This window comes from Rhododendron vialii, chromosome 6a (genome assembly GCF_030253575.1).
Source record: "Rhododendron vialii isolate Sample 1 chromosome 6a, ASM3025357v1".
NCBI lineage: Eukaryota > Viridiplantae > Streptophyta > Magnoliopsida > Ericales > Ericaceae > Rhododendron > Rhododendron vialii.
Genome location: NC_080562.1, coordinates 2008046 through 2031463, shown reverse-complemented (window position 1 = coordinate 2031463; position 23418 = coordinate 2008046). Strand labels below are relative to the sequence as shown.

The 23418-nt window shown below is 38.4% G+C and overlaps 4 protein-coding genes across 6 annotated transcripts; 2 read left to right on the top strand and 2 right to left on the bottom strand.

Annotated features, from left to right (window-relative positions):
• Positions 1-779: 779 nt before the first annotated feature.
• On the top strand, positions 780-5344 carry LOC131330193 (probable cinnamyl alcohol dehydrogenase 6). The gene is made up of 6 exons (XM_058363688.1): positions 780-1050; positions 1259-1372; positions 2877-3104; positions 3523-3811; positions 4421-4574; positions 4707-5344. Exons 1-6 carry the CDS (start codon positions 956-958, stop codon positions 4934-4936), a joined length of 1110 nt encoding a protein of 369 aa, XP_058219671.1. The 5' UTR covers positions 780-955; the 3' UTR covers positions 4937-5344.
• Positions 5345-9032: 3688 nt separating this feature from the next.
• On the top strand, positions 9033-10673 carry LOC131330194 (UPF0496 protein At1g20180-like). Its single transcript, XM_058363689.1, has 2 exons — positions 9033-9329; positions 9463-10673. Exons 1-2 carry the CDS (start codon positions 9281-9283, stop codon positions 10509-10511), a joined length of 1098 nt encoding a protein of 365 aa, XP_058219672.1. The 5' UTR covers positions 9033-9280; the 3' UTR covers positions 10512-10673.
• A 473-nt stretch (positions 10674-11146) lies between these two features.
• On the bottom strand, positions 11147-15687 carry LOC131330200 (uncharacterized). Of its 3 annotated transcripts, none has more exons than XM_058363694.1 (6): positions 15325-15687; positions 14227-14275; positions 13959-14085; positions 12392-12465; positions 12219-12291; positions 11147-11490 (listed from the first exon to the last, which is right to left on the bottom strand). In XM_058363694.1, the coding sequence occupies exons 1-6, from the start codon at positions 15554-15556 to the stop codon at positions 11377-11379; spliced, it is 669 nt and encodes a 222-aa protein (XP_058219677.1). In that variant the 5' UTR covers positions 15557-15687; the 3' UTR covers positions 11147-11376. The 3 variants fall into 3 exon arrangements, with proteins under 3 accessions (XP_058219677.1, XP_058219679.1, XP_058219678.1); XM_058363696.1 differs by having other exon boundaries at positions 14214-14275; positions 15325-15533; XM_058363695.1 differs by lacking the exon at positions 15325-15687 and having other exon boundaries at positions 14214-15318.
• Positions 15688-17927: 2240 nt separating this feature from the next.
• On the bottom strand, positions 17928-19110 carry LOC131330197 (expansin-A11). Its single transcript, XM_058363692.1, has 3 exons — positions 18945-19110; positions 18424-18745; positions 17928-18237 (listed from the first exon to the last, which is right to left on the bottom strand). Exons 1-3 carry the CDS (start codon positions 19084-19086, stop codon positions 17928-17930), a joined length of 774 nt encoding a protein of 257 aa, XP_058219675.1. The 5' UTR covers positions 19087-19110.
• Between the last annotated feature and the right edge of the window lie 4308 nt (positions 19111-23418).

The following is a 23418-nucleotide window of genomic DNA, read 5'->3' as shown; positions in this document are numbered from 1 at the left end:
GAAGAGGGGGCTTCTCAATTCTCTCTCCAAACCATGATTAGGAACAAGTTTGAACTTACGGCTTGCTTTTTCTATGCAGGGAGGGAAAGCGTGACCGGTTAGCATGGAATCAGATACGTTACTTGAAATTTATTTCATTGAGTTTGAGTATCCTCTTCGAGTGTTAGGGATCGAGAACATCGTGATAGTAAGGGATGAAGGAGTTGAAGATGCGAAGGCTTTGCTAGTAGCCTACGAGAAGCTGAAAAATGGCTTTTTAAGGGTGGCATCTGAGTGACTTTACCTCGAATATCTCAAATATAGTGTAAGGTTGTTCTTAGTTTGGGCATCAATATTATGAACTTCAAACTGGACCTTTTTTCTTCTTCTTGTGGTAATGCAGGGAGCTAGTGCACCATGGATAAATTAATAATGTATCAACTTAGACGTTGAAGATGCTCCCAGCAGCAATTAATTGGAACAAATTCTGTACGACACGAGACACTATCACGTGAACTGTACTGGCTTCCATTTACCAAGACAATCACCAACTCCTTGCTCGTGCTCTTACCGGTGCACCTTCATTTCAACCATGTTTTTTAAATTATCGCTCGTAATGGATCACCAACTCCTTGCTTGTACTCTTACTGGAGCATCTTCATTTCAACCATGTTTTTTAAATTATCTTCCGTAACGGATCAGTTTACAAGCACATTGGCTAATTTTTAGCTACTAGTGTTCTTTAGGAGGGAATCCAATTAAAATCGAAACAGAACCCCTATGAATTGGCCATATATAAAATTTGATAACACTTGAAAGATTTTCTAAGCAGAGATCTTAAGATGAAACAAATTCATTAAATTTAAGAGTTGTGTGTCCTCGTTTAGGAACCCCAGCCAGCTTCACCGACTATTATAAATTACCGCAATAAACTTGGCTACCATCTGACCATCTCCATCCCCACTCTCTCTCTCTCATGGCCGAAACAACTCCGAACCACACACAAACAGTGTCCGGCTGGGCAGCCCATGATTCCTCCGGCAAGATTACCCCTTGCATCTTCAAACGAAGGTACATATACGCATTATTAGCAACTTGCCTTGTTTATTTTGGGGTCTCAAAATTTCTTCGCACGGTCTTCAATAAAGTTTCTCTCCACTCGTTACTTTCAAAAATATCTCTGAAAACGCAAACCGAATAGTACATCTCTTTTAATATTTATTTTTCGACAGATAAAATGCTGGTTTTTAATGTTCCATTCTTCTTTTATGACAAGCAGAGAAAATGGGATGAACGATGTGACAATCAAGATCCTGTACTGCGGTATTTGCCACACCGATATTCACCATGTTAGAAACGATTGGGGCATCACTATGTACCCCGTTGTCCCCGGGTATGTACTTAATTTTCCTTCATTTTTTGTTCCGTTCACTTACATTTATCGTTCAACAATTTATCGTCCATTGAAGAGAAGAGAAAATAATTAAGAAAGGAAAGTTACCGATAAACACATAGTATAAGCGTGTGTTCGGTCCGAATTATCTACGACATAAAGAGTTATTAAATTCACCGAAAATGCTACGGACACAAACGATCGAAAGTGCACGGATTGAGATAAAGGTGTGTCGATCCGTAATTGTCCGATGCACTTGAGTCCAACATGGTAGATGTGGAGCCCATGTACATCGGACAGTTCCGAACAAATCTTTGTCTGAATCTATATAGTTTTATCTGTATTCATAACATTGCTCAAATAGTGAGCAGTGGATCTATTTGTTTGATACGAATAATAGTGGGTGACTATATAATGTTATGAATTAATTCATAGTGAGAATATCGCATCTTTATCAAATCTGTTATAGTGTTTTTTTTTTCTTTTAACATGATGTTATAGTACTGTTTATGTCATACACTTAATTTGTGTAAGCATAAGGAAGTCATTCTTTGCTCTTGAGCACCGTTAGGTGGCGCTTCGGGCCTTCTCCAATACACATTTGTGTGGGCTCCACCATCAAGTGTTTAGCCCCTATGCATGAGAAGGTCCGTGGAACATCGTCCAGAATAGTAAGCACTCATGAGTTTAGTCACATAATTTTTTAAAATATCCTGCGCTTCCACACTAAATTCTCGCACACTTGCGCACGAATTTATTACTTTGAGATGAATTTACAGATGCCTCCACGCCCCTGCTTGCACACACGAACGCGAATTATGTGACTTAGCTCGTGAGTATATATGTATTCCACTAATGTTTGGCCCGGATAAAAAAATTTTAATCAAACACATCGGGCAAACAAACAAATCTTATAAACTAATCCCACGAGTGTCAGAGATTAAGATTTTGTTGTCGTTGCTCTAAACCCGAAGCCCTATTGATTAGTCCCCACTCACAAACAAATTTATATTCAAGGACAAACTTGAAAACTTTAGTCCAAATTTCTATTATAACCCTGCACAATTCTTATTGGAGTCCAAATTTTACACCCAAATCCAAATATCTGTGGAAACTCTATTAAGCTGATAATTCCCAGTCCAAAAACTAGTGATGAATCCAAGGATTGGGTGTATGACCACTTGATAATATTAGGATAATTCCCAGAATCCCAATTCTTGTAAAAAGCCTCCATATACATATAAATTACTGAGAACTCCAAGAATCAAGATAAATTGCAGATTCGTCCTTGGACATATCGTATGCTTGTCATTGTAAAATATGAGAAAGTCATGGTACACAAATTTATGGCCCCGAAGTGAACCCGTCTGTTGGAATCGTTAGATGCACAACATTATTTTGTAGGATCTGCGTGAATCGGACGATTCTGAAAATATATGTGCTTATGAGTATGTGCACAAAACCCGTTTGAATAAATGTTTTGCGTGCGTATGGTTTTTGTTAGGCATGAAATTACTGGGTTGATCACCACTGTCGGAAGCAATGTGACCGAGTTCAAGGTAGGGGACAGGGTTGGAGTAGGATGTTTGGCGGCGACATGTTTGGAGTGCGAATTTTGCAAGGACTCTCAGGAGAATTACTGCGACCAGGTTCAGTTTACTTACAATGGCATTTTCTGGGATGGTAGCATCACTTACGGTGGATACTCCAAGATGCTGGTTGCAGACCACAGGTAATGGTACATAAATTAGATCATGTGGTTTCGGTGATCAAGAGGTCTAAGGTTCAAGTTGTGGTAAACGCTCCTCGAACCTTGCCCTCCTTCTAAGCCTAGTTGTGATCCATGAGTTCTTGGTGGGCGCGGCAGAAATGATTGGGTGATTGATCCCTCAAGGGCCTGCTGCGGGTCTTCGAGTCTTCAATCTTTATGGTCGCACCTAGTCCTAGAGGAAGTTGTAATAGTTGCCTGTTTTCATTTTTCTTTTTGGTAGAATTTGACCTAGAAATGCTATTCATATTTATTATCGATTAGATATCAACATTTAAAGTGAAGATAAAAGAGTTTATCGAAATCAATCAATTCAACGAAACTATCCATAGGGCTAATATTAAATGTAGTGTCTCATTCTGTACTTGAAACGGTGGAACAGATACGTCGTGCACGTACCCGAAAACCTGCCCATGGACGCAGCGGCGCCGCTGTTGTGCGCTGGAATAACGGTGTACTGCCCGCTGAAGGACAACAACCTGCTTGACTTACCAGGGAAAAGAATTGGAGTGATTGGCTTGGGTGGATTGGGACATGTAGCTGTCAAATTTGGCAAGGCATTCGGGCACCATGTGACTGTGATCAGCACCTCTCCGTCCAAAGAAAAAGAGGCTAAGGATCGTTTGGGTGCCGACGATTTTATAGTTAGCACCGATGCCGCACAGATGAAGGTTTGTTAATCTTGTGCTGTAAAATCAAGATTCGGACAGAATAATAAGGAAGAAAAAACAGAGGATTTAAATACTTTTAAGGTCTCTGTACCATAGAAAAGAAGTAAGGTTGTATTATAGTTGGTAGGGGGATAAGAATGGTTATCAAAGGCTGTTGAAGTATAGTTTCTCTGAATTGCTGAGAATGCAAAATGAAAGAAAAATTCAGTTTGTTTTGTCGTAAACCCCTGTTTGAAATCTCATAGGTGCACTCTTATAGGGCCATTTTATACCGGTTTTTGTACATTTTTAATCAGGATGACTGCGAGATTGGTTCTATTAGTCGAGGTACAGGTAAACTGACACGGGCACCATTAGTTATTAAAGAAATCCTATTAAGACTTAGCGACACAACTTCTACACCTCACATCGAAAACTATTATATTTGGGCATAATGCCTGTAGAAGGCTTCGGATGTAGCACCGGTCCTCTCCCTCTGAGAGAGAATCCGAAGTCTTTTTCTTTACCAATAAAATAAAAAAGACGGTAAAAAAAAAAGACTTCGGCCCGTCTCTAAAATAAGAAGTTTTTTCATTGTACTTTTAATTGTCTTGATTTGGTGGTGGACAGGCAGGGAAGAGGTCTCTGGACTTTATTTTGGACACCGTATCCGCTTACCACTCACTTGGGCCTTACTTAGAACTGCTCAAAATCAATGGCACACTGGTGATTGTGGGCGCACCAGACAAGCCCATGGACCTGCCTTCATTCCCTTTGATATTTGGTAAAATTCCCCTATTCCTTCCCATTTTCCACCGAAAATTTCAAGAAATTGCTTATTGTTTCCATTTAATATTTAGAGTTTGTACATCAATTTGATGCCGAGACCCTTTTTTTCTGTTTTGGAATTTTGTAGGAAAGCGAACAGTGAAGGGCAGCATTATAGGGAGCATGAAGGAGACGCAAGAGATGATGGACGTGTGCGGAAAGTACAACATTTCGTGTGATATTGAGACTGTCACACCTGAGAAAATTAACGAAGCCCTTGATCGGCTTGCAAAGAACGATGTCAAGTACCGTTTTGTGATTGACATTGATGCCGAGAAGCCATCAAACCTAATTAGGGCTGAAAAAGAGTTGGCTTAAAAAAAAGCTTATTGTTCGCATGTATTGTTTTCATCATTTTGACTTTACTCTTGATTTAGTTGTGTGCGTTAAGTGTTTTATCTTTTGATGGTAGCTGATTATTCCGGCCTCAATGTGAACTTCAAAATAGACTTCGACTTTAATTTGGGGCACATGGTACCACAGAAAACATTCTTTTAGATCCTCGGTTCTTGGAGGTATATATAGGGGGCAGTACTGTTTCAGTGGCATTCTAAAAACAACTACTTTGTGCATATATTTCCAAGAGTTCTCCAATCGACCCCGCTCATATCCCCAGTGTTTGGAGACAAGATGGGTTTTGCTATTGTTGTTAAAGCTTAAGCTAGAAAGTTATTTTTCTAGGTGGTTTAGTTATATTAATAAAACTTTTGGGAGATTTTTAAGTTATTTACTTTGAAATTCTAGTCTTGCATTTTAATTTTGTTCTCATGTTTGAACTTTCAAAATTTAAAATTACTTCAAAGAAATCCCAAATTCCATCGCTTCCGATTAGGACCCCTTGGTTTTTTTAGTTTTGCAATGAGTCATAGTTTTCCCTTCCCAATGTTCAACTTGGATCTTCTTGTTATAAAGAACTTGTTTCGATCGGGTCAACGAGTGACACTCTTTGCTCTCACAAAAGTGTGTGGGTTCCATCTTAGTTGTATGCACCCCACGTAATTTTGTAAAATATATAGACAAGCATATATTGCTCGTACGTACAGAATGAAATAATCTCCCTTCTAATTATATTATGAAGTGAAAGCAACAAGATGAGTGTCTTTAATTAATCTTAGCGCCTAATCATTAATGGACGTTAACCAATAATATTATACATCGTTGCCTAACTTTCCTAATACTAATTGGTTGGTCTTGCATGGCTCTAGTCTTCCTTTAATTTGATTTCTCCAAATAAATAATAAAGGTAGTCCAGGAAAAGATTTGTCATGTTGTGAACAATAGCTGCTCTGTCTAAAATGGTCACGAGCCTATGATAAATATTTTTTTTAGAATTTAGTTTTACGGTCAGAAGGTTCGGAACAATTTACGAACACCTCAACTAATTTTCTTTCTGGTTCAGTCATAGTCAGACCATCCATGTCGAGATTAGAAAATTCATAAGAAATTATTTTTAATTATGTGGACAGCAAATTCACCAACTAACCGAACTAACCCTTGGGCTATGAGCCAATCTACGTACATGCATGTATATTGTGATTAGGGTTGCAAACGAGCCGAGCCGAGTTTTACGGTGTTCAAGCTTGTTTATTAAGTTTTTAATGAACACGAGCTCGAGCTCAGTGAAAACTTATTGAGTCGAGCTCAAGCCGAGCGGGCCTTGGCTTGACTCGAGCTCTAGCTTGTTTACGAGCCTCAACGAACCAACGGAAAATGTATATATATCTTTGCATAGGCCTAATACAACCAAAAATATTTTGATTGTAAAGATATATATCTTTCATTTTCCTATGGAGCAGGGGTGTACTGGCGTGCGTGTGCTCTAGTCTCCCTTAGTCGACTAGAAAGTGAAAACGGAAAGAACAAATTATGAAATAACAATAAAAATCCTAAACTTAAATATATATACCCTGGCTAGCGAGCCGACTCGAGTCGAGCTTATCCTAGCTCGAGCTTGGCTCGTTTACAAAACAAGCTGAAAAAATTGGCTCGAGGTCGTTTGTTTAACTTCCGAACCGAACTTGAACGAGCCACTAACGAGCCGAGCTGCGAGCCACTCACGAACGGCGCGGTTCGTTTGTAGCCCTAACTGTGATGCGTGAAGAAGCTAAATTCATCTTCTATCATTGTCTTTGGTACAGCAAAGAACTTATCACATGGACAGAAAAATCTTTTCAAACATTAATTTGAGAGCCAAAAAAATCGGAAAAGAAAACAAGCTTCTGACTAAAATCGTAGTGATCACGACAAATGCACAGGATTAAAGCATCTTATCCATCTTTGAAATAAATACTAGCTACTAGAGATAGTTAAAGCATCTTATCCATCTTTTCTTTGAAATAAAACGATTGATTTTGATGACATTTCACATTTGATTAAAAAAAATGGAAATTCTTTAACTATCTCTAGTATGTAATTCTTTCATGTGGATCCACGTGGAAAAGAGGCCCCAATATGTTATTTTTTTATTTTATATATATTAGGAAACGAAACATATATTTATAGAAACCAAATCAGCATAATGAACAAAGGGCTCACGGTCCCGAAAATAAAAGAAACGAAAAGCAAAAAATTCAAAAGTTGCAGGAAAAAACAGCTCGGGTGTAGTAACCCGTCGATGATCTGCTCATTGAGGCAGTGGCGGAGCTATGTTGGGGTCCGGGTGGCCTCGGAACCCCTCCGAGCTCCCGAGTTTTAAAAATTTTATTTTATATATACATGATTTTGACTATTATCGGTAATTATTCGTGTATAGCTAGCTACTTATAATCTTAATAATATTGGTTGATTTATTTGATAAAAAAAGTTCCTCGGTTATTTTACATTCTCATTTCTCAATTTTTTTCATAAATAAAAAATAATTATATGAATGTTGAAGTTGCCTGAAGAAAAAAAAATGATTGGTATATATTTTAACTGCATTTGGCTAGAATCATTTCAATGTACAAATGTAATGCATTGAAAAATAAAAACTTTATGATATAATAAATATACGTTCGGATTAAAAATATATGTCTATCATCCAACCCCTCCCGAATCAAAATCCTAGCTCTGTCATTGTGTGAAGATGGTGGATAAACCATGATCTGCATCCAACTGTAGCTCGTTCCTTCACCGGTGCCGTAAGGGAGCCAAAAAATCCTTCGCCACACACAGTATATATGACTCGGTCGTACGCTAATCTTTTTTGGAGACAAATACAAAGTATTCTTAAATTAGGCAAAAATATAAGGTGTTACAACTCACAAAGCATGTGATATTGATAACCATGCAGATGTGGTGGGCAAAAGTCACGTGAAGTTTCAAAAGACTGCTGGAATTTTACCAAAAAAGCCCGTATTATTTGAACTTTGAAAACTATATATACCAGACGTGGACTCCAAGTAACGAATTTAACAACACTTCATCTATATATCGATCTCATCCACTAAATAATTAGGTAGTAGCCAGGAAACCTCTCTCTCTCTCTCTCTCTCTCTCTCTCTCTCTCTCTCTCTCTCTCTCTCTCTCTCTCTCTCTTAATGCCCAAACCTATTTAACAGAAACGCGTTGGCTTTTTTACATGGTTTTCTTGCATAAACTTCCTTTCCCCTTTCCCCCTAAGAATATGATCATTTTGGTTTTTGGAGAGCCCAGCTCATAACCATAACCATTGAATTTGAAGTTTTGAACAATAAAAATTCCCGGAAAGCTAGCTAGTAATTGCTCAAAGGACAAGACTATTAATTGCAACACATCTCATGTGATTATAGAATTTCACCTCAAGTCCAGCAACGGAATAGGGATTTTGTAAATACGAGGGGCCGAACTATCAACAACAAGATTTTGAAATTCGGAAATCTAATAGTTTGTTTGGTTTAGATTTAGGTTTTGAGGGAGGTTTTTTGAGTACTGAGTAGAAAGAGATAGAAAGAAAAATGAGATTAATAATTTAAGAAAAAACTTATGGGAGACTGTGCACAAAGAAATAGATTAATGGGTTTTGAGACCCAAAGCGAACACATTCATTTAAATGTCTAAATAATATTCAATACGAAAACAATATCTAAGTGTTCTTAACAAATAGTAAAAAACAAATAATATTAAAATTAAAATTTGAAAAAAAAACAAAACAAAACAAGGTGTTGGCCTTGGCCCCCATAAGCCACATAGTTGTCCCGTCTCTGCTCAGGTCAATACCTGTACTCAAAATTGCTTGTGTATCTTTATTTTCGTATAATGTTAACCGCAAGATTATACAAAAGATTCTTCTCAGGAAGAGTTCCTTGTGTAATTCTGCAACTGAACTTCTACGGAAATAACTAGGGAGTAGGGAGAGACAGACACTTTTTTGGTACGAAAGATTTGACCTCGACTTCCGTAGAAGTAGAACTTGGGGCTAAAGTTTGAGAGCAATTAATTAGGCAGTAGAAAACTCAGCGGGAGAAATAAATTAGACTGGTAGAAAAACAGGACGTACGTGTGGGGGACGCTACATCGTGGAGTCTCTTTTGAGAGAAGCCAATATTATCCAATCCAAGAGGTGTTAACCATTGCCAACTGTCTTCTTTGAGATCTCTTTTACTTCTGAAATCAATTCTAATCATCAGATCATACAGCCTATATAAAGAACAGCAACAATTCTCAAGAGCAATCGCTTTCATTAGCAATCTGGCTACTTCAACAATGGCGTGCTTGAAGCTCAAAAGCCTCAAATGGCCCTTCACTCGAACCGGTCAGCTCTCTCTCTCTCTCTCACTCTCCTGTTGATTTCTTTTTTCTTGATGAGTTTCTGTATTGGGTTCTTCCACCTGTTCTTTCTATTGTTTGTTGATTTCTGATGCTCTTTTCTCTCTCTCTCTTTTCAGATAGACGTCGAAATAACCGGGTGGATGGCTTGGCTGACAAGTTAACCGTCAATGAAGAGTACATAGAAGCCCTGAGGACAAAATCCTACACAGACATGTTCAACAAAGTTCAAGATCAGATGGGAGAAATAAGATCCCTGGATAGATTGCCTTCTTCATCTTCTCGTCCTTTTCGTGTTCGTCTCTCAGATTACCTATTTGAACCGCGGCCAGCAGAAACCCTGGCCGGCGTGACCAAAGGATCCAGCGTTCATCACCTAATCATTGATTACTTGGAAGCTAGCTATGAAGCATCCAACACATGTGAATTACTCCTTGGGAGTGTGCACCAGGCACGCGCTAATTACCGGATAATCACAAGGGCAATAAGTCTCCCAAACTCCACACATGTTTTTAAGGAGCTTTCTTCGTTTGCAAGCCTGAACAACCCAATGCTCAGAATTTCCTCATCACAATACCGTGACATACATGAGAGCCTTGAGTTTTTGCTTGAGAGATTGACAATGGAGTTTAAGAAGATTCGAAGGAGAGAAAAGTTCAATAGGTATTGTAAAAGGATTTTAGGGTTTAGTCTTATGGTTTCTTGTAGCGGACTTTTGATAGCATTGCTAGTGATTTCAATTCATAGCGTGGTTGGTATAGTTGTCGCTCCATCACTCACTTGTTCGTTAGGGTTAGCCAAGAAGAGGATCGAGTTGATCACGAAAGGGCTTAAAAAAACAAGCTTGCCTGAAAGATTTGGCGCACAACTTGAAGTCACGGCAAAATGTGTCTTTATCCTGATCAACGATTTTGATACAATGAGTCGGCTCGTGGGGAGGCTACAAGATGAGATAGAACACAACAAAGCGATTGCGGATATGTGTGTTAGGAATGGGAAGCCTGAGGTGTTGATGGAGGTTGTGAGGGAATTCAAGATCCATCAAACAAGCTTTTTGGAGCAATTGGAAGATCTTGAGGAGCATATATATTTGTGTTTCCTTAGTATAAACAGGTCAAGAATGCTAGTTATGCAAGAAGTTAGGGGCCTCCAACAAGAACATAGGTGAAAAATTAATCAATCAATATTGTTGCTTGTATATATCTTGGGGTAAATTAAGGTTGCGATCATTGACAAAATTTTTGTAATTCCTCATATTTGATTCAATTTTGTAAGTATTAATGTGGTTAAATTCCTCATATATAGTAGTTCTTGTCTTCCTTGTATAGAAAATTGAGTCTGAAAACTTGAATTCTTTCTCATTGATGTCATGGAGGACTGCACAAGGAGGCTTTTCGATGCCTTGAAAAATTCTACAATTACTTTCTAGCCAAATGAAATAAACTACGATCGATTGGCCCGAGCGATTTCACGAATTACGGTGTGAAAAGCCTTCCTGTTAAAATTTCCAATGGACCGATCGATCGAGTTCAGCATCCCAGATCTGATCGGCTTTATAGATCCCACACAGAGTGCATACCTACTTCTAAAAATGCTGTAGAGAAGTCAATATTCTAAAAGTTGTTAGGCGCTAGATGGACGGTTGACCACCTTCGAGGCTTAGTAATTGGCCATTAATCGGCGCATAGCAATTAGTTGGATCTAGTCGGATAGGCCGCGTAAGCGATTAATCGCCGATTTTTAGAACAGTGGAGAAACACAAGCGAGTGAGAGTTTCATTATATCGATGGCATAGAGAGCAAATAGGGGAGGAAAGGAGACCCACTTCATTAGTCCCATGGTATGTTCAGAAAATGCCAGAAAATGAATTCTAAGCTTCAAATACAATCAATAATGCGAAAAAACAAAAATAATACACGAAATAGATTAGAGATTTGACAAAATTGTGATGTTCAAACAATCGTATACAAAAGCAACCGTACTGCCCCATCGATTATTTTGAAGACCTGCATGAAATGAATAAGTCAAATTGGTTAGGAGAGCTCTCTCAGTTTCTTGTACTCGTCGATGCCCAGCAACATAGGCTTGGTCTTTAGCCAATCAGCAGGTTTTGGCATGATTATTGCAATATATCCTTCTCTATCTGCCTGCAATACAACCCCGAATGGACGAGTAAATGGGAGACGCGTGTAAGATTTGTTAGTGCGGGGGGAAATAGTGGCAGTTCTACTAGAAACTAGTAAGTGATCTTTGAATGTGATGTCGCCAGCTGCAGAAAAGGATTTTGACTCAAGAGGGGGCCAAACTAGGTGAAAGGCAAACAATATCGGCGTCTTCTAAGAAGTAAACAGTTTAATTATGAGAAAACTTGCTTTCCAAAAGTTTACGAAATCCTGGAGAGGGTGTAAGTAAATATTGTGCATTATTGATGCTCTGGATTTTGAAGTTAAAAGGAAGCATGGTAATGAGCATAGCAATTATATTGGGTCTCTAAGCCTGCCCTCTCTTATGCCTTCCAGCTTTAATTTGTGAACATGGTTCAATGGCATAACGTCCGTTAGTTGCTCGATTTTGGAGATATAGGCAGGCTGCTATTTTGGTGGCATAACTTTTAGAGACGAGCCACTGTGTGCGTCTGCTACCAACGGTTAGGACTATCTGCAGTCTTCTACTGCCCATACCCCATCGAGGGATTATGTTATTGTTGACAATAACGTAATTTCTGTTGGACATACATATTATACCTACAGGGTATGGAAGGGGTTTATACAGAAACTGGAGGGTGCCTATACAGCTCGACCCCTGGATATATGATGGCAATTGGCATACACATACCCCCATTAGAAAAAAATTAGAACGTAAATGGTATTCATACCACTGAATTAAGCAGACTCGGTTGCTTGATTAACCTATCATTCACTTCAAGTAGAGAGCCTTTTATGCAGCACCTGAGAAAATGCCAGGAGATTTTTGGTCTTTGACAGTAAGACGAATGAAACAATATCAAAGAATTTAAACAAAATAATGAAATGAGAAGCAAAATTGAACCTGACAATGTAAGAAGTATCATCTTTGGTGCACACTTTACACAAAGCAGTGTTGGACTCAAAATGCTGCGCGTTCTGCAGAAGGAATTCACTTTGCTAAAATACAAAACAACTTTTCCAGGGCACAAGGAAAAAATGTAATGAAGTGTCTGCTTAATTTCCTCATATGACACGAAATACTACTACAACTGATAGCAAACTAACAAGCAACGATGTAAGCTACCCTGGAAGTATTTCCCTACGTATACTGCACACTAACCCTTAAAAGTGTTGCCTACAACTGCCAAAACATGCAGTCACCTAACACCTACTAAAACGGACAGCTCAGGCTAAACCGTCTTGTTAATCCAAATGTCCACCAGGAATGCAGTGGAAAAATAATCTGATTGTTTATGATTAAGTTTAGGCCCTGTTAGCAACAATCCTGGAAAGCGGTAAAAGGGAAAAAAAAAACGTCTTGATTCAATGTCAGATATTTACAAGACCTTTCTTAGCCTACTTCTGTTGTTAATTCACTTCTTAGTTCAGGGAGCTTCCAAAGTGAGTGCGCTCCCATCTCACTCCCACCGAGACGGGAGCATGCTCCTAAATAGGATGGGAGCTTCCACGCCAATCTCAAGGAAGAAATTTGGACTTTTCTTTGCAAACACATGCAAGGAAGAAGAAAAAGAGAAAAGAAGTAAGAGAGGTTTAGTACTCTCGTCTTGTATTTGACTTATATATGTGTTTAGTCCATATATTTGATAAAAAAAAAAACTATATTAGGCCGTCTTTTCTTACTCATCTTCATATATACTTAATACATATACAAACACTCCTTTTGGTGCTCCCAACTTAGGGTCTTCTGCATACCCCCGCTCCCGCGCTCCAGCTCCCACTCTCGTTCCCGCTTTGTGCAACTAAGATTCACTTTATTTAAGTTGAAAAGTGAAAATGCAGGGTGGCCAACAAGATATCTGGTTTTGAGGTCGTATTTTTTGTAAAAGATTACTAGTAGTATATTTCCTCACATTCCACAAGGGTATGAAGGAAAAAATCTGCATCTTCAGGGGCGCAAAAAGAACCATATTCAATAGGTTTTGCTTGTCAATTCTACTTGAAATCAAATTATGCATATAACTAAACAAATCTTATTTGTCACGAACTACGAATTCCCTGAAATGAGAATCTTGTGGGCCTGCTGTGGAGAAAAATCCATAATTAACTTTGTGAAATCCCAATATAAACCACTAACTAGTGAGGGCAAAGAATGGATTATCAAACAACACAAACTATTCTCACTTTCTGGTGCATATTTCAGCAAAAAGCTCCAGAATCGATGTAGATGAGAAATACCAAAATTTCCTGTCAGTGGATAGCTCTAGCCTTGTGTAGAGCGTTAAATTTTAAAATTTAGGCCATACTACCCGCTTAGTACTTTGAAGACAGGCATCACATATCGCGCAACTTTTAAAAATGTTCTTTCGATAATTGTAGAAACACAGACTGGGAACATTCTCAACATAATTCAATCTATTACGTACATTTTTAAAATACATGAACTCCAAACAAGAAAACCAAAAGATTACCTTCTTGCGCTTCCCTGTCACCTTCATCCCACTTCGATCAGATTTCCCTACATTGAAATCAACTGCTTTTACTCCTCCTTCATCCTTGAACGCCAAGTGCGTAGGTGCCAAGCCGATCACACACAAGCTTTTCCATCACATTGAAGAAAATTCTTAAGACTATCAAACTCTACAAATACTTGACGTGAACATGTCTATGAATGGATTATATATGTCAGATTAACGAAAGAGATTATTTATGTATTAAAAGGATACACTGGAGACGTACCCATTGGCATGACGATAAACATATTGATCATGTCCTGGTTTGATGAAGTCTGATGGCACTCAAAAGGCAAAAGATGAGTACAATTGTAACATTGGTTAACTTTTTTGTTGGTCAATACTACTGCTACCACAAAAGGAGGGGAAATAAGAAAGCAGAGACAAGACTCAGCATCCCAGTTCATACTCTCTTTTCTCATCAATGACTCAACGACGTAATTAAAAGCTTGATCTGATAAGTGCCATTAATGTTTGAAAGAGTTGGTTAAAAGTTAAAACTGGGTTTTTGCAATAGGGTGCAGTATCAAATTGATACTCTTTCAAACATTTCATCAAATCTTTTCGAAAATTCCCAGCTAAAATTTGTCTCTTCCTCCATTTGATGGAAAGTTAGATTCTTTGGTAACTTGATACCACTCAACTGACAGGACCGAAAGATTTGGATCTAAAACAATCCCTATTAGTAAACAGATAAATTTGAAAACCAAACAATCCATTTTGTTCCACTATCATTTATCAGCTTTCAAACAGGTCAAGATTAAATTGGAGTTCTATCAAATTTCTAGGTCTCATTCTTGTTATTAATTGGAGTGAATGAGAATACGAAGCTTTGCCCGGCTTTCATTGGGCCACACTAAGGAACAGTGGGAAATAGGGCTGCAAACGAGCTGAGCCGATCTTTATTGTGTTCAAGCTCGGTTTGTTTACTAAACTAGCAAAAAACTTGAGCTCGAACTCAGCTAGACTGTGAACGAGCAGAGACCAATTTATTTACTAAACGAGCCTTTTTAAACAAATCGAGCCTACTATTTCAAGCCGAGACAAGCATTGTATTGGAAAGCTCGACTTATTCACTAAATGAGCTCAAAACTCGAGCACGAGCTCGTCTCGATAACTAAACGAGTCGAACCGAGCCTCTCTGTTCAATTGCAGCCCTAAGTGGGATCAGTCCCTCAGAAATCAATCAAGTTGTGAGCAAACTGGCCCCGCTAGCGGACGGTGGCATCAGTCACTCAAAATTAATCGAGTTGTATGCAAGTTGGTCTGGACACGAGTTATCAAAAAAGTATTGGACATGTAGATTAGGGAAAGAAAACAAAACCTGGGGCGAAATAGGGGACGAAGTTGGAATCAACGGCGGAGGGAGGAACAAGAGGAAGATCCCCCACATCTGCCATTAGCAGTCTCTTCAAATCCGCTTCATCTACTCTCTCTAACCCTTCCGCTTCGGCGGAAGAACAAGAAAGAGAATGGATTTCGGGCCGTTTGAATTCGTCGTGCGTAATACTACCATGATGATTAATATCGGTAGCTTCGAAGTTTGGCTCTGACATCGAATCGAAACCGACAGTTAACGAGAAAAATTGCAAACGTTTCTTCGGCTATGGCTGTTCGCAGTACGTGCAAATATTCAGTCCAGCTTTCAGACCTAGAGGGCAGCTGAGCTGAGAGCCTGACTTGTTAAGTACTTGTAAGTACTTTTTTTTCGGTTTACATGTCGTCATTTTTCATATTATATTATTTTTAATTTTAAAAATCAAATATAGTATTTATTTAAAAAATAAGTACTTTCTTTGTCCTAATTTATAGTAATTGTTCTTTTTAGTAATTCGTGTTATTTTTTAATTAATTATATTTTATAATTTATAATATTTTATGTGATTTTAAAAATATTATTTTATAGAACTAATCGAGATCTATCAAATAAGTTTCATATTCGATATATGAAGTTCGTTACAGATTAAAAGATATAACTCATTTTTTAGCCGGTTAAAATACAACGAGGGACAATTAAATTGGGACGGATGGAGTATTTATTTTAGCTAGTGGAACACAACCTAACTGAAACCAGCCCAGCCGAGCCTAGTCGAAAAGTTAATGGCTCGAGTTTGGTATAAACCTTTAGTTTGAGGAAGTTAATGAGATTAAAAGTGCCTTCTAATTTGATTTGTTTATGAGATGAATCAATTATGTGTTCATCTTTGAGTAAATTGAGTTTTTAAATATCATAAGTAGAACCAAACTAGATTTTCAAGCTATTCAATACTACCGGGGTAGTGTTGCCCGATTTCAGCCGACATTTTCAAGACTTTCTAAGAGCATTTCTAATCCATCCAAAATAGAGGATGGATGTAACACATTGAGGGGAGATTTTGTAATTTATTCCATTTTTCTTCACTTTTTGTACTTTTTGGGAGAATCTTTGAGAGACTCATTGTCCTTTTTAGAGTTTTGGAGGAATTTTGTACTCCAAATTTACTTTTGATCCTCCATTTTTAGAGGACCAAATTTACTTTTAGAGGACCAAACTCTAAAAAGGACGGTGGGTCCCTCAAAAATTCTCTCAAAAATTACAAAAAGTGAAGAAAAAAGAGAATAAATTATAAAATCTCCCCTCAATGTGTCACATCCATCCTCTATTTTGGAGAAATAGAGGTAGATTGGAGATGCTCTAAAGTCCTGCGGAAGCTGTACTCGGTATTTTTGTTACTATTATTTTTTGTTGAGACATTTGAACAAAGCAAGGGCTAGGAAGGGGTCGAAAAAAGTATTGGACTAGCTTATTACAGATCCATTATTACAACTCGACAGTAGTTCGTTCGAGTTTAGATTGGAAGCCTAATGAGCTTCAAAAATATGTTCACAATTTACTATGTTTATGTAACAAACTGAATTCAAATGGGCTGTTAACGAGCAAACACGAGCTTGAATTACAACAATTTGGTTCGCCTATCAGCTCTAGCTGAGAGTTGTTTGGGTCGGATTTCTGAAGTCCTCACTGGAATATGGAGCCTCCGTAAAGTTACTGTGTGGGCCTATTTGGATCTTTCTTGGGCTGCAATAGTTTCTTGTGTTGGGTGGGCCGTAAAAGAGGACTTCTCATCAGCAGCCCAAGAATTGTTGCATCAAATCTCCAAAGTTGCAACCTTGTATGGGTTTGACTCTTTCTCTCCCTCTCTTTTTTTTTTTTTTGAAGATAATTGAAACTAGTTTGACCTACAAACATCTGCGACACTACTTGATGAGAACTGATTTCTTATTGGCAAAGGGAGTGATTGAGCTGGCGGCGAACTCACACAAGTAAATGAAGGACCACCCGTAGGGCCTTTCTGAAATGTAGCCCACACACAGTCAGCGATGGTGATAACCAATATTATGGTGTAATGACTTCGTCATCAATCAAATACAGTCTTGATTTGCTATGCTAGTGTACATAAAAAGAGGTGGAGATATTAAATGATAGGAAGAATAATACTCTTGAGTATACACGAACCATCATTCCAAATAAGTTTGTTAGCTCAAAAACAATAACAAAAGTCAACAGAGAGGAAAGAAAGAATGTTTTATTAGCTCCGAAACAATGACAACAATTATAGGGTGAACAAAGTGCAAAGAAAGAATGCTTTATTAACTCAAAAAGCAATGACAAACATTATAGAGTGAACTGTGTCGAAAGTATAAATATATTAGTCACTCGGAAATAATGGCAAATAAATACCACGACATCATTTGTAGCATATTCTTATACCCTGATCGATACGCAAAAATCTCCAGCATGATAATCAAACAATCTTTGGATCAAGCATGGGTCTCTTTCGTAATATGAGGAAAAAATGGCGGGCTGCTTTCGTAAAATCAATATATGCACGCCGCTTCCATTGAAAGCCCAAAAGTTTAAAGCCGTATTTCGTACGTATTTAGTATTTAGGAAAACTGAACTAGACTGCTGAAGGTCTGCCCAAAGCCCCAATTAGATGGGGCAATGTTTTGAAATAGTTTTGTCACTCCATCAGTAGTGGTGACGCTGAACGACAGATGCTGGCCGGTGAGATAGTTATTTGACTGCCAATTCACGCCCCAGTTCCTTGACATTCGTATCCAATCAGTGTTTGAGCCTTTGATCGACACAGATTGGATAGATCCGGGCCCAGCCACATTGGTTATCAGCACAAGCTGAAAGTAGTTGTTACCGGAAATGGTGAATCTAACCCCACCATGTTTTTTGCAGGGTACCCTGCATATCACATCACCGATGCCAATGTTATAGCAGTAACCCATAAGGTCAAGAAAAATTACCTACCAAAAAAAAAGGTCAAGAGAAATTAAATAGTACAACAAGAAATTTTGTATAGAGTTATCTTTATGTGCCGTCTTTTTCCATCATCTTGATCGATAAAAGAGGAGAGGGGAAAATATCGACCTTCGGAAGAACACGGGCACAATCCCGCCCCTATAAATGCCTATCTTTTCCCAGGAAGGTTGGGCCATGTCAAAATGTTGGCGGGGTGGGTTACACCACCCTCCATCGTTGTTTGCTTGAGCATAGTTTGGTGGACAGAAGTTTGTCGCGGTAATTGTGACCGAAGTTCCTTTTATACACCACTCCATGTCTGATTTATAGTCACATTTAATCTGGTAGCATTGTCCACAAGCTAATCCATTGTTGAACAATGCTGTGCTTAAAGCCGCAGTCCTTAGCCCATAACCAGTGGCGTACAAGTTTCCATACCCACAAGCTCCCCCTGTAGCCAAACAATAGTCATTCAATTCAAGTTCAAAGCTTGGAAGATTCATGAGTGTTATTAATGATTGAACGAATGGGAATGCAATGAGATAGGACAGAGGATATTGTGCAGTATTGCCCTATGTTTGAAGGCTAGTTGGGTCCACTTAATAAGTGATGTAGAACAAAAAAATGGATACAAAAGGGAAGTTACGTACCCATTGTTCCAGAAGCATCACTGCCTCCATAAAAAGTAGCATGAGCATTTGACCACCCAGAAGCCACAAACCCATTGCCCTCAACGAAAAGAAAGCAAAAGACAACTGTGATAACCAGCTCCAGAATGCTATTTTTCACCATTTTTGTTTGTAGGCTAATGAAAGGATATGAGGAGGAAGAAGATGGAAGACTTGTACGTGGGAGTACAGATTCGTACTTTCACTCAGTCTTCTTCAAATACCTTAAAGGGCCTATTAAATAGGAGCCAAATCCATTTTTTTTAATTGACAACTCCAAGTTGAGGGAATCCAAAATCAATTTTTTAATGAACAATGTAGTGGGCCAAACCCGATAGAGTATTGGGCTAAACGGCTAATGCTTGGGCCGACAAGCTGGAATGGGCGTGTAGCCTAACCATAACACTAAATGGTCTCTTGAAGTGAAATGGTCTCTCTCTCTCAAAAATGGCAATTTTGACACAAATTTTGCTATATATTACAAAAGAACTGGCATTTGCCAATTTTGAGAGAATTTTTTTTATTTATGGATCGATGTAGCTCCCAATTTGCCATGTCTTTTGCCATTTTAGAGGGACAACAAGAAATTCTGCCATTTTTTGGCATGCAGTGTAGATGCTCTTAGTTGTAAAACAATAAAAAAAAAAGTCCACTTACTGGATGAGCAAATCCAAGACGAGGGAATTCAAAATCAATTGTTTTTTAATTTAAAAAATCAGTCTCGAGGAAACAAACTGTGAACATCATCCAATCATTCCCATGTTCTCTAGCCCTCTTCCCTCCCTCCACACCCACATGCGAAACCCCAAATAGCGGTGTTTTGGATCAGAAACCACGGGGTCAATTGTTGCTTATTTTTTTTGCACATTCTTTTATGGCGGTGGTTCCTGTTTCAAGAAAAATACGCACCATATTCAATGGCTGATGGCTCCTTTAAAAATAAATAAAAAAAAAATGAAACTATTTGATACTCCATATATATCTCTCCTTTGACCTTACTCTCTTTTTGTCTATCATATTTAAATTCGACGAAAGACTTGGTAAATGACTTCGAGATCCCATTAACAAGTACTGAAAATGTCAAATAGAACAGTCCTCTGTTCGATTTGGGTTTTGAAAGTAATGGTCAGTGAAGAGAGAAATTGAGAAAATTTATTAGAGACTGTGCGAACAAGGCTGGCCCGATACTTCATCAGGGAAACAGAAAGAATTAAATTAGGGTTCTAACAAATTTTCCTGCGTGTCATTCTTGGGATTAATTGAAGCGAAGGGAACGAATGGGAGGAAGCCCCAAGAGAGAGGGTCGAGTGGCATGGGACAGCAACCGAAGGGCTTGCACTCGGACAGGTTGCAATGTCGAATCTCTCGAAGGCCAAACATACCAAATCTTGGGACTACTATAGATTTGTCTCATCATTAGCTTCGGAGTCCCGGGATTATCAAGGTGCGCAAGATGGCCTAAACACCCAATCAATAAAAGAACAATGAAAAACGGAGGAATGAGAGGATGAAACTTCCACATCTGGCATTAGAATTCTCTGTATCTCTCTCTAACTCTGCTTCATCTTCTGCTTAAAAGCATCACAGCTCTTACCCTTTCAATTTACTCATAATCAAATTATGAGTAAAAGCCCTGTAAACTCACCTCGGTTTTTGATTCAAACTCTTACCAGCTGTTTGAGTTTTACTCAAAATTTTCACCGAATGAAAAGAGACTCAAATTTTTACTCAAGTTTTTAAGGCTTACTGTATTTTGCTCTTCACAATTTACAACCATGTCATTAATAAATATTTTACTTAAATTTCTGCCTATATTTGAGTTTGTCGATTCGAGTACTTCATACTAACTCCAGCTTTGGCTCAAATTTTTTATGCTCTACTAGTGTCCTTTATTATCTCAATTTATAATTTGAAGAAACGATTTTAAACTTCAATTTTTCAAAATATATTTTTTTTTGTTAAAAGGGGTATTTCCTACATTTAATGTGTTTTGCTACGTTAATTGTATATTTGTAATAAATTCTTCAAGTACAAAATCACCATTTCTAATAGGATTTGATGTATGAAGGATGCTACTCAGATGCCAAATTTGCAAAAAGAGATATTTCCACACGTGTGCGGGCGAAAAAGAAAATGATAGGTAAGCTGGTGTTTGAAAGGTTTGCTGAAGCACTCGTAGCCTTGCAAAACATCCTCTTCTTGATATTTGGTGTAGGTTGGTAGTTGGTACTGCATACAAATCTTCAGTCTCGCTGCTGGTGAATTGGGTTTGGACTCAAGGAGTTTCCAAACCCAATTAGAGGGGGAAGGACCTATATATATATATGGTGAAGTGGGTTTGACCCATATCTTCCACACGCGTGCGAGCGCGGCCTGGGTTTGGGCCCGTGGCCCGAGGTTTGTGGTCTGGGCTTGCGTTTGGGCTGTGAGTCCATAATCACTCTCTTTTAGTAGTTCTTACTACCATGAAATCAGTAGGTACTTGGGCTACTAAACCCAGAACTTGCTACGTAAAGTTGCAGTTGTGATTTTTCGGCAGAGAATGGTGGAGCACAGCACCAACTTGGTTTCTAGTCTCTTATTTTATAAGATGAGACAAAACGAACACAACCAGAACATTCGGAGCTTCAGTTCCTTTTTTTTTTTTTTTTGTTTCTGATTTTCTGCTCCCTTCTTTGAGTGTGCGTGTGTGAGAGAGAGAGAGAGAGTTGACGAAGCAATTTTAGTGGTGGTAGCTGCAACCATACAACAAGTGTTATATCTTCAGGAGACAGACGGCGATTCCCCTCCACCAGTGAGACAGCAAGTCTATTTCAATGACACTGCGAAACACAAGCCTTGGATGCTTTACCAAACTTCATGTTTAGGCTTAATTGCAAAAACACCCTCTAAACTATCATTTTTTGGCAACTTTACTCTCTTAAATTTAAAACTCCCCAACTTCACCCACTTAACTACCAAAATTGAGCAACTACACCCCCTCCCCCATTCTCCGTTAAAAAAAAAATGGACGGAGAGCAACAAAATTACGTACGTACCCCTTTTTTTTTTTAAAAAAATGTTGACAGGCCGGACAGAAGGACATGACAACCGGACAAGACCGGTTGAGAGGCCGGACAACTGGTCGAACGTTTGGGCGAACGATCGGGTAGCACAAATTTTCTGCAGATTCTGCAGATCAGTGAAACCAAGCTTTTGTCGTTAGTTGTTTTAATGGGTTGTTAGGAATGGTGAATCTGGTGTAGAGGTGTAGAGGAGATAGTTTTTAAAAAGGGTGTAAGGGCATTTTTGTACATTGATTTACTTTTTCATCCAATTTTGAAATTTTTCATCCAAAGTCATAACAATATTGGACGGAAAATGGGGGAGAGGGTGAAGTTGTTCAAATTTGGTAGTTAAGGGAGTGAAGTTGCTCGAATTTAAACTTAAGGGAGTGAAGTTGCCAAAAAGTGATAGTTTAGGAGGTGTTTTTGCAATTAAACCTCATGTTTATGGCTGTTTGTCTAAAGTTGCATCCTTTTTTTCTAGGGCGCTGCTATTCGCAGCCCTCTATTTACTCCCATAACCCGTTAAAAATTTTCAATTATACTCGACAGTTAGTTACCGAAATTGAGATATATTTTCAGCGTCCAATTATCGAAATATAATATTTTTTTCAACAGATGTTTACCGAAAATGCATGTTCGGCAGTTGTTTACCGAAAGTTGAACATATTTTCGACATGTAGTTACCGAAATATAATCTTGTTTTCAACAGCAATTTACCGAAATGTTATTTATGATTTTCAACAATCATTTACCGAAATTTAGTGGGCTACGGGAGTAAATAGAGGGCTGCGAATAGCGGCGCCCTTTTTCTAAGTTCTTTCCGCCAAATTGACTTTTAATTGATGTATGTGAGCAAAATGACTTCTCTCAAAATTCATATTTTTATTTTTAGCCCGTTTAACCCATTCAGACAACAGGAAAAACCCAGCCTGAATCTATGGATGTCTCTCATGTTACTACATGACAAATGATTTCTTTCTCACCGTTGCAACCTTTTTTTGAGTTTGAATCCAATTAAATCTACAGATTTCTCTCATAATACTATATGACAAATGCAAAAATTATTCAATACTCCTGGAGTATATGAATAGTAAACTCCCTCTTCACACATAACATGTGGGGCCTATACTAGAGACACGTGTGGAACCCGTATGTTTTGTAAGATTGTAAGAGAAGGAAGTATATTGTTCATATACTCCGGGAGTATTGAATAACTACTCTGACAAATGACATCTCTCTCACAAACGGGAGCGATACAGCATGAACTTGACACGCAAATGCTGTTGTGTGATGATACCATCGTCCATGAAAATCATGCCTATATTCGCTATGCTTAGGAATATGCACAAATGATCATCATTCTTGTTCAAATAACATCGATCAGGACAATATTATGTTACCATGTTTTC